Genomic DNA, 10,041 nt, shown 5'->3' on the forward strand with positions numbered 1-10,041 from the left:
GGTCACATCTTCGCCATTGGTGATTGCAACATGGTTCCTGAGCTTCCCCCGATCCCCAAGATCTCTTATCCTTCTGAGGAGCAAGCTGCTCATGCTACCAAGAACATCAAGATCTTGGACCACCTCGAGCATAAGGGTAAGTCCGTTGGCGGCTGCTGCGGTCTCGGTGGTGCCAAGGACCTTGTCACCACTTGGTGGCCTTGGGGTGCTGGTATGTTTGCTACTTCTCTCGGACCTAACAAGGCCTGCTTCGTTTTGGGTGCTAAGTCTGCTCCTGGCACCGGCCATATGGTCCTCTGGGGCAAGCTCTCTGCCATTCAGAAGGGTCTCATTGAGTCCACTAAGGTTAACGAGAACAAACGCGGCATTATCGGCAGTTGGGGTTGGCATTTCGTCCATCACACTCCTTTCATGAACTAGTCTTGCTGTTACTGTATTTTTTGCTGCGGATGTTTCCGTAGATGAGTTTTTTGCTCGAGCAATCCTCCTGTCTATCGGGACCAGTGTTGAGTTGTGTGTGAAGTTTTGTGAGTAAGGATCCGGCCCCGATCATCGGGGGGGGCATTTAATCGTCATATAGTTGTGTACACAGGAGTGTGGGAAGCCTTCCCTGGGTTGAGCCTACGCTGGGTTGCGTCAGAAGCAGTTTATCCTGGCTCCGACATCCTATTTCGGGTAAGTCAAGTTAGAGGTCTTCCGAGTCTCAAAAGAACATAGCAGAGATATCGTTAGACTAATGATGTACCCATGAGCGGCTTGTTCAAGGTCGCTGGTCCTCATTTTCTCCTAAATTCTGACCTGAGATTCCTTGTCCAGCAGAGGGAAACTGACACCTGGTCGTGGAGGCAGATAGTTTGATAAGCATTAATGGATCAGTTTGCTCATCAATTACGGGGGTTGCATGTCAATATAGAGAATCGCGACGCGTGCACGACGTTCTCTCTGTATCCTTCAAAACCGGAGCACGAATGACACCAGTCTGGACACACTCCAGTGAATAGCTCCTGTCCACAAAATTCTATGAGAGATCACTGACGAATCTAATCAGCCACGACTGCGTCGCCTCGTGGAGTCGAAAAGGCTGAATGTCTCTTTTTGTGTGCACCGTGCCCAATCCACGATGAGGAAACCTTGCTCTTTCATCTCTAAATCATATCGTTTCGAAGAGTTAGAACACCGTTCGGCATTGTAGTCTTCCCCCATAGATGGATTTACATCGAGGATTTCCATTGCCCCTCGAATACTCCTCTAAACACGAGAGGCATGGAAATTTTCTCGACCACCAAGTGCGACTACGCTCCCAGAAGAGGGACAAATTAGCTATGCAGCGCGCAGCTGTGCATGTGTGCAGACATCGCAAAGCTCTTCGGTCGCAACTGGTTGTGGATATCTTAACCGTGTTCGTTTAGGCTGAGTGGTAGGATTTTCGAATGAATTCTTCATGTCTCCGCTCGTATTCATTATGTGTAGGTGTTTTTTTCGCGAAAGAGCAGCTGCCAGGGTGATTTGAAGAGAATTTTGTGTGGTTCAGTATTTGTTTGTCGCTGATGGTCTCTGACAAGCGCCGCGCCTTAGTCATCGGAGGTGGCTTCTCCGGCATGTTCGCCGCCAACGAGCTCAAGGGTCGTTTCGATGTCACCCTTGTTGATGCCAAGGAGTACTTCGAGTATACTCCCGGTGTTCTCCGTGCTTATGTCAAGCCCGGTCATTACGACGCTCTGTCATTCACTTACCAGTCGATTCTTGAGCGCACTATGGGCATTAAGTTCCTCTGGGGTGAGGTTACTGAGCTCGACGGTGAGAAGCAGATCGCTCATGTCAAGCCTATGTTCTCTGATCATACCGAGGAGGTCGCCTTCGACTACTGCGTCATCGCCGCCGGTTGCACTTTCGGTCTCTTCTCGAAGTGGGGTGAGTCTCTCTGGGCCCCTACTGTGAATGAGGGTGCCATTGCTGAGTCCGAGTGGAAGCATATCGATGAGCGCTTCATTGAGGGTCGCCGTCGTCATATCTTCGAGGAGCACGAGAAGCTTGCTGCCCTCAACAAGAAGAAGGCCAACGTCCTCGTCGTCGGTGCCGGTTTCATTGGTGTCGAGTGGGTCACTGAGCTTCAGCACTACTTCCCCAACCTCAAGCTCACCATCATGGATTTCCTCCCCAAGTGCCTTGGACCCCTCCCTCAGAACGCCGCTAGCTACTGCGACAAGTACATGAAGGAGCATGGAATCAAGTGCTACTACGGCATGAAGTATGCTCCTAAGGAGGAGGGCTTCTGGGAGAAGATCGGGCTCACTGGCGAGCCTGACTGCACTTTCGTGTGCATCGGCACTAAGGCTTCCAACTGGTTCATGCCCAAGGAGTGCTTGACTGGCTACAACCCCTTAGAGGAGGACAAGAAGGAGAAGGACCCCAAGAAGCGTGGCCCCGGTGGCGGAGGATGGATCCACGTCAACAAGCACTTGCAGGTCTACAAGGTCAACGAGGATGGTTCTCAATCCCTCTGGGGTAACGGTCACATCTTCGCCATTGGTGATTGCAACATGGTTCCTGAGCTTCCCCCGATCCCCAAGATCTCTTATCCTTCTGAGGAGCAAGCTGCTCATGCTACCAAGAACATCAAGATCTTGGACCACCTCGAGCATAAGGGTAAGTCCGTTGGCGGCTGCTGCGGTCTCGGTGGTGCCAAGGACCTCGTCACCACTTGGTGGCCTTGGGGTGCTGGTATGTTTGCTACTTCTCTCGGACCTAACAAGGCCTGCTTCGTTTTGGGTGCTAAGTCTGCTCCTGGCACCGGCCATATGGTCCTCTGGGGCAAGCTCTCTGCCATCCAGAAGGGTCTCATCGAGTCCACTAAGGTTAACGAGAACAAACGCGGCATCATCGGCAGTTGGGGTTGGCATTTCGTCCATCATACTCCTTTCATGAACTAATTCTAGTTCCTCGGAGTCCTCTTTCGGGATATTGTCCGTATGTGACTATCCTTGCTCGCATTTGTTATAAAATAACTGTTCCTTGTTTCGTGAGCAAAAGTGATAGGTCGAGTTGCATCAAGTAGGGACTTGGTGGGTTAATTCTGTGTGTCAACTCGATACAAGTTGACATGTCACCAGTATCAAAGAGACAGATTGGGAGGGGGGTACGTGGAGTTGAAAATAATAGGGGAGGTTCTACTGTCCTGGCTCTTCAACACGGGTTGATCCCAAAGGTGATGGCATGTCGGGTCTCGAGCGGCAGTATTGGTAAATAGAACTGAGAGCTAATACACGAGTCCTAAACCACAGATCCGATGGTCTACATGGCTTGTACGGCTCATTGCGTGCTTATTCATGTATTCCTTTCGGGGGGACTATGGGCGTATCAAGATCAGGTCGAACTCCGCGAGTCTCAGAGATGATGCTCGTGGTTCACACACTATGGGATTCCCATAATGGGAAGTGCTTGTGTCGTGATGTACAGACCGGTCGTAGCAGTTAAGACTGATACTGCAAAGAGGGAAGTACCCTAACTGTGAGCGGTGTGATACAATCCGGCAATCGCAACTTTTTGCTGATATTGCGGATTTGCCAAATGCTATAATTTCCGACAGTCTCACTTATTTGCTCCTGTCACATGAGTCCTGTGTACATGCTCTCTCAGCTACGGAGTATCAACCACAGTTACACCCTAGCAATAACTGGTATAGATATCAACAAGCGAACATTTCAAGTAGCAAATTTAGAAGTGCTTTCCTGCAAGTCGTACGTTTTTGCTACTTTTTCGTGCACCGTATACTTTCCCGGAAAAAAAAGGAAATCACATTCGCGAAAGGATGTCAATCTCAGGCTGCTGACGATGAAGATTCACACTGTGTAAGTTATTGCACAGTGTAAACCTTCATCATAAACCTTCCCAGAATATGATTTCCGAAATCACATTCTTGTATAAAGACATTTGACTAGTAGCGAAATCAGATTGCGCTACTTGCCGAATTGGTGGTCTCCGTCAAGCCACATCACTCGCAACACAGATTTCTGAAAGATGTAGTATGCTAAGAATCTTAGCCTAAGATATCTTTAACCTCTCGATCTACAACCGCAGCACCCAATTCTTCAAGAAGCCGGGCTGTTTCGTTGAATCCCTTTCAGACTCGTCATCGGTTAAGCGCACCTTATAGTGCTCCTCTACTCTAGCAAACAGACTGTATATCACTATTGATATACTTCCTCAGAGTATCACCCACAATAGCTTCACTAGCTTGGTTTGTGCGACTTCTCGCATCACTCAGCTATTGCGTTGTTCGTTCTGCTGCTTAGCTCGTTCAAACGCCATTTCTACTACGCAATGTTCAACGTAATGAGTTACCCATTATGGGCATTGGTTCGCTTACACTACGCTTACACGTTACACCTATGGCCCCCACTTCACTCCAGTTTCCTCTCCGTAGCTTTGCTTATCTATCAAGTACCCATCAAGCGTAACACTTCATAGCTCATTTATCACCGGATTACTTCGTGACAACATGATCTATACAGCATAACATTTCGGAGGTAGCGCGAGCTATAACCAAAGTCGAATACGGAGAATTATTCAGTACATGCAATTATGTTATCATGCGGATAGTATAATTGCCACTATACGGCACCAAGCAGATGTGGAGGATCGCGGCTAAAGTGAAAGTTATCATTCCCTAATATCCTCAGGGTCGCTGAGTTAGTGAGGACCCCCCACCTGATTCGCATCATACAAATTGCGGAAAACCATGATATTCCACGTGCCGCACCAATAGACTGCCTTTTTAGAGCAATTATTATCGACTGTGTTAGGAGTGTTGAGGACCTATACAGGCGAAAACTCAACATGGCGAAAATTCCCAAGTGTGAACTTCAGCATCCCAGGCACGCAACATTCGCCCAGTTCGAATTACACGCGTGGTAATTTGCTCTGTCCTTCTCGGAAACTTGTAGTGGCAAAGCGGCAATTTACTCCATTGTGGACTTGCATATTCGTAAAGCAGCAAACTGCCCCTCTGTAAAATGGCAGTTTGCTCAATGGTACAAGGAGCAGTTTACTGGCTCACCCCTTTTATGGACAAACTTGCTCAATCTTGTTACATAGTAGCACTTCACATAGCGGCAATCTCTATATATTGTGGCAATTTTCTGGAATTCTGCAATTTTCAACCAAACCGTCATAATTACACGAAACGTTCGATCTTTGGTAGAGACAGTGAGAGACCTCCTCATCAGCGCACTGGACATTCCTGATTATCCTTCTTCTTCTGGTGATGAGCTTGCAGCCGCCCTGTCCGCCAGCTCAGTCTGACGCTCTGCCTCGCGACACTTGAGGGGGACGTAGTCCTTCATGTCCTCTTCCTCAACGAGGTCACCAACATCCAACTGCAGTATATCACAACTGACAACGAACGAGTATCACATGACACTCTTTTAGTGACACCCCCTCACTGTTTCGAGCCGAGTAGATCAGCCATGGACGGTCTGGTCCGACCGAAATCGCCATGGACGAACTCTTTGATGTACATTCCGGCACTGCATGCAAGGGACACCTGGCACGACCAAGCTAAAACTCATGCCCACTCCTCCGCGCGAGGACCTTGAGATAATGAGGGTTCACCATCTCGCAGGTTATGCTGTGCATCATTTTCCTTCGCATGGCGTTGGCTCGTCGATGCATAACTCGAAGGGGAGTCCGCTGCTGTATTTCGACTTCCTTCATGGCGTTCACGCGAGCCACCACCTCCGCTGTGACCGGGTCTTCGCTCCACACCATGCATACGTACCTGAGGAAGAACCGGCATGCCTTTCTCAAACCATCTCTAGCCCTACAGTTTAGTGTGGCGCTCACTAGACCAGCCCAACCACTCCATCACATGCTTGTCCGCCGGGTGGATGAACATAACCTCAAAGGCATCCGTCTTGGCCGCAAGGGCATCCCATGACACCTTGTGGTGCGGCAAGAGCAGATTCCTATGGGCATCAGGGATCTGCAAAACAGTCCTGCTATACCCTTGACAATAGATAGCAACGACTCACCTCCACAGCAAATGGGCGACCATTACCGAGCATACGTACATCGACATCCTCACGACCAGCACTGCAGAAACTACAGCGTGTCCAGTCCGCTCCAAGGGCCTCGCAGATCGGCTCTGATGAATAACCCGGTCAGTATTAACTCGAAAGCGAGTTCGCTCACTCAGCGCAATCTCCGAGGCAGAGGTCTCACACCGACTACGGGGTTTGCTTCCATCATGGACCAGCCAGGGGGTCTGGGAGATCTTCCGACTGAACTTCCTATACCTCCCAAAGAGATATATGCTATCACGACTGATCACTGCCTCCAGCGTTGGTCTGAACTCAGGTGTCGTGTTGGGGTACGCAATCATGCACTGGGCGAGGTCATCAACACCTGCCATCCAGTGACCATCCCCAACCTCATCAGAGATCGCAACACCACCTAGTAGAGTCTCCAGCCTGTCGGAACTCTGCCCTTTCATCGCCTTAATGATGGTATTGGTTGATGGCAACTCTTCGGAGCTTTCAGGGGAGGACTCCTCATTAGTAGGCTGACCATCACACTTCAGTGGTGACTTTACATCCCCACACTCACGTCGCTAGAGGACCCTCGCCTGTCCTTGTCTCTGCGCCACCTTCCCTTACCCTTCCCTCCCTTCCGAGCAAATTTCCTATCGTCCTTCCAACCTGAAACAGGAAGCTCATGAGACTCCTTGAGCGCGACAAGAGGCCTCTACGCGATGGCGGCTTGATGCGTTGTTCACTGGCCAACGCTGAGCACTCCAACTGGTCAGCAGCCGGAGAATTCACCTGAGTACTCATGAAAAAGAGGAGAAGGAGGCAGATACACTGTCACTACCTCTAGAGTAACCCTGAAGTAAGCTTCCGCCACTGGGCCTGAGCCTGCAAGAGTTTCCTCCGTCAGGCCAGGGGTCATAGCCCGCATCTTGCGATGAAGCTCAGGCAAGAGCACCCAGCGGAGGACCTCTCGAACCTCTGGTACCTAACAACCCATCATCATGTGAGCTCAACGCAACAGAAAAGAGAATTCCACTATACTGCATGGCATTCAATGTAGTCTGAACAGCCACTCGACATACTCTTGCTACAAAGGGTCTGCAGCCCAGACGGTACTACTCCCACACGGTCGGGTATCACTTGGGAGAGTATATACGGCATCAATGTACTACGGATGATAAGAGACGAGACCCCCCATGACTACTGACCTCATCGACTTCCCCTCGCTCGTAGAGGACCTTCTCGATGAATCCTCGGACGACCAAAGCAGGTGATAAACGAGTTGAGAGGACAAGATCGTAGGTATCCTCAAACCTAAAAACGGAATAGGTCCGTTGGCAGACCACATGTGACGTACCCTGATGCATCGATCGCCGCAACGATCTCTTCCATCACCCGATTCTCGTGCCCAGAGACCCAGGGATCCTCTAATAGACCAAAACAGCCTCCACACAGATATTCCGGCTCGGATCTGACAGCGCAAAGACGAGCAGATCACTCTCGTGTTTGCGATAACGATCCAATAATGACAACTCCCCATTCGATCGAGCCACTAAAATTCCCCCGCAGTACTACCGACACTCCTCCTCTGAGGGTGGTCCCACCCAGTCCGCTGCCTTGTATTGCTCTGGGTCCTTCACACCTTTGTATCGCAGCTGGCACCGCCAGCACAAGTACTCTGCCAGCTCAGGCTTCGGGACATTGAGAGGAGCAGTCATGACGGATGAATCCCACTAGGAAAGAGAACCCGCCCGCACCCCGAACTCGACGAGATCGCTAGAGTGGATAATAGCTGGTACTGGGATGACCCCAACGAAGGACCAGTCAGACAGTCGATGCGTAATGCAAAAAGTGGCCACAAGAAACGACAATAACACGACTAGTCGTAAGGTTGGAAACCATCAACAGTGACAGCAACATACTGTTGTAGATCTGTCCTTCCAAATTGTATTTCTCGAGAAGAGCATCAGGAGCATGTCGCCTGATATTCCTCAAGAGCTCTCGTTCGCTGAGGTCAGCGTATTCAGGACCGAACTCCGCCAACACCTAAGACACTCCTATTGATTAACATGAAAGATGGCCTACCATCCCGTACCCGAATATTGTGTAGGAGGATACTGCTGATCCAAGGGTGGCGCCTCTACGCTGCTCGACTGAGCCGATGCTTCATGATTTTAATGGGATACAGTCCGGACGGCAGACGGACCTGGACTAGAGGCCGTCCCCCAGAGTGGAGGGGTGTCAGTTACCAGGGCTTTGATGTTGCACTAGTGATGATGGTAATGAGCTTGACCCAGGATAGGAGGTGGGCACAGACACAGTAGAAATGGACAGTGATATTATCGGGTAATGAGTACAGTATAATAACCGACAATGGAGGAGCGACCCTTACTCTCAAAGTTCTGACTTCTGCTAGCCCTGACCCCCAAGGCGATCCTCGGTAACATATTAGCACCAAACTATTGCTGTTGAGCCCCATTGGTCACCTGATTTCGTGGGGCCCAGTAGAGCGAGTACTTGAAGCTGGAGGATAAGTAGGTCTAGCGAATACCGCGGCGTCATTGGTGGTCGAAGGGTAGTAATGAAAAGGGGTCCGACCGGTCGCCAACGGGGTCTCCCCAGCCTCTGTTGGGTCTACGCGTAAATTGTGGGACGGCACTACCATGACGACAGGAATTAAAGATAAAACCCTCCCACCATACCATCCATCCTCCACTTCCCATCGAAAAGACCTTCCTACGGCTCATTTAATTACCTATCAACACAACTCGGACGGTGATTGAAACAACAGTAGCAAGGACTCAGTATGCTTCTAGTGAGGGAGTTAATAGTCATCACCTCTAGTGACTACCTCCTTACATGTGCCTGAGAGAGCATCACCATGAGAGGAAGTGGAAAAGGAGTGGTATGACTTACTTCTCAGGATGATACTATGCTCAGATTGACTGGAGTAACTTCCCTTGATATCGACAAGTGGAGGATAGGGTACAACAACGTCGTTATCGACCAGCGATTTCAATGACAGTAGATGCCTAAACCAGGCAGAGCATATCAAAGGTCTACCTTTCTGACTCCCAGTGGTACCTCGTAGCGCCGCAATCATCGAGCCAACGACGGCACCAAGGTAGTGTACTGAAGTATTTGTTGATAGTGTGAAGGAGGCCCCTAGCTCCCTTAAGTCGGAGCTGTTGGGAAGCAGCATGTGAGTCCAACTAGGAGAAGGGGAAGGTGTAGACACAGGTGAGAAGAGCTGTAAAGTAGTACATCGAAGGTCCGCATGTAATGGCTGCATTCACCCTCCTCTATACAGTAGCCCCGACCAGTGCTCGCGAAGGTTTCGACGGCATAGAATTGGCCTGAAACGTCACTCGCCACGAAATTCGTAATTCGAAAATCGTAGCCCTAAGCCCTACCTTCCTCCATGCATCCTGGCTCGTCGTTTTTGACGATGGGTACACCCTGTCCACCATGCATCTGGTATTTGCCCAGCGAGTGCCCGCTCAGGTTTTCGATGGCTTTGATGGGGATAGCCTATAACAACCGATGATACTCCCACTTACACCAACAACCTTACCTCGGCACCATCCCTTTCGAGGAACTCATAACTCTCTATAGCCTCCTGAATGACCTCACCAATCTCGGAGAATCTGCAAAAGGAGTGGTACGGAATTGGCCCCTCCCCCCGGACAGCCATCACCTCGCGTCTATACCAGCGAAATTGACACCAGCTCTAGTTCCTTCTTTGGTTGCCTCGATCAAGGGATCGAACTTCGGGTCGAATGCAATGGTGAAAGCGCAATCTGCGATACGACCTCCAACCTGACATACACCATGAAGGCGCCTAGAGGCTCCACCCGAGCCCACCTGCGTTCCGAAGTCGAGTTTGCAGATATCGCCCTCCTTCAATACAGTAGTGTCACCATAATTAGGACTGTAATGAGCAGCCACGTTGTTAAGCGAACCTACAAAGGAGAGACGATCCCTTCTCCCATCAGAACCGGGCGATGTCATTACA

The 10,041-nt window shown here is 50.2% G+C and overlaps 4 protein-coding genes across 4 annotated transcripts in view; 2 read left to right on the plus strand and 2 right to left on the minus strand.

Moving 5' to 3' along the window:
• Window positions 1–30: 30 nt before the first annotated feature.
• Window positions 31–420, plus strand: Pmar_PMAR012637 (hypothetical protein; the record flags this gene model as incomplete). The annotated part of the gene is made up of 1 exon (XM_002787812.1): window positions 31–420. The coding sequence occupies one exon, from the start codon at window positions 31–33 to the stop codon at window positions 418–420; it is 390 nt and encodes a 129-aa protein (XP_002787858.1).
• A 1,127-nt stretch (window positions 421–1,547) lies between these two features.
• Pmar_PMAR012638 (conserved hypothetical protein) lies at window positions 1,548–2,930 on the plus strand (the record flags this gene model as incomplete). Its single annotated transcript, XM_002787813.1, has 1 exon — window positions 1,548–2,930. The coding sequence occupies one exon, from the start codon at window positions 1,548–1,550 to the stop codon at window positions 2,928–2,930; it is 1,383 nt and encodes a 460-aa protein (XP_002787859.1).
• Window positions 2,931–5,243: 2,313 nt separating this feature from the next.
• Window positions 5,244–7,744, minus strand: Pmar_PMAR012639 (conserved hypothetical protein; the record flags this gene model as incomplete). The annotated part of the gene is made up of 13 exons (XM_002787814.1): window positions 5,244–5,391; window positions 5,442–5,542; window positions 5,590–5,776; window positions 5,823–5,980; window positions 6,030–6,142; window positions 6,190–6,402; window positions 6,451–6,559; window positions 6,604–6,695; window positions 6,746–6,818; window positions 6,868–7,011; window positions 7,235–7,340; window positions 7,384–7,497; window positions 7,602–7,744. The coding sequence occupies 13 exons, from the start codon at window positions 7,742–7,744 to the stop codon at window positions 5,244–5,246; spliced, it is 1,701 nt and encodes a 566-aa protein (XP_002787860.1).
• Window positions 7,745–8,834: 1,090 nt separating this feature from the next.
• Window positions 8,835–10,041, minus strand: part of Pmar_PMAR012640 (methionine aminopeptidase 2, putative) — a gene marked incomplete at its 5' end in the record, with an annotated part of 1,930 nt that continues 723 nt past the window's right edge. Inside the window, 8 exons of the mRNA XM_002787815.1 lie at window positions 8,835–8,891; window positions 8,943–9,058; window positions 9,111–9,238; window positions 9,291–9,382; window positions 9,440–9,557; window positions 9,601–9,673; window positions 9,724–9,845; window positions 9,891–9,988. Of these exons, the coding sequence (XP_002787861.1) occupies window positions 8,851–8,891; window positions 8,943–9,058; window positions 9,111–9,238; window positions 9,291–9,382; window positions 9,440–9,557; window positions 9,601–9,673; window positions 9,724–9,845; window positions 9,891–9,988 (788 nt within the window). The 3' untranslated portion in view covers window positions 8,835–8,850. The remainder of the gene's footprint in view (window positions 8,892–8,942; window positions 9,059–9,110; window positions 9,239–9,290; window positions 9,383–9,439; window positions 9,558–9,600; window positions 9,674–9,723; window positions 9,846–9,890; window positions 9,989–10,041) is intronic.

The sequence above is a fragment of the Perkinsus marinus genome (genome assembly GCF_000006405.1).
Source record: "Perkinsus marinus ATCC 50983 genomic scaffold scf_1104296929318, whole genome shotgun sequence".
NCBI lineage: Eukaryota > Perkinsozoa > Perkinsida > Perkinsidae > Perkinsus > Perkinsus marinus.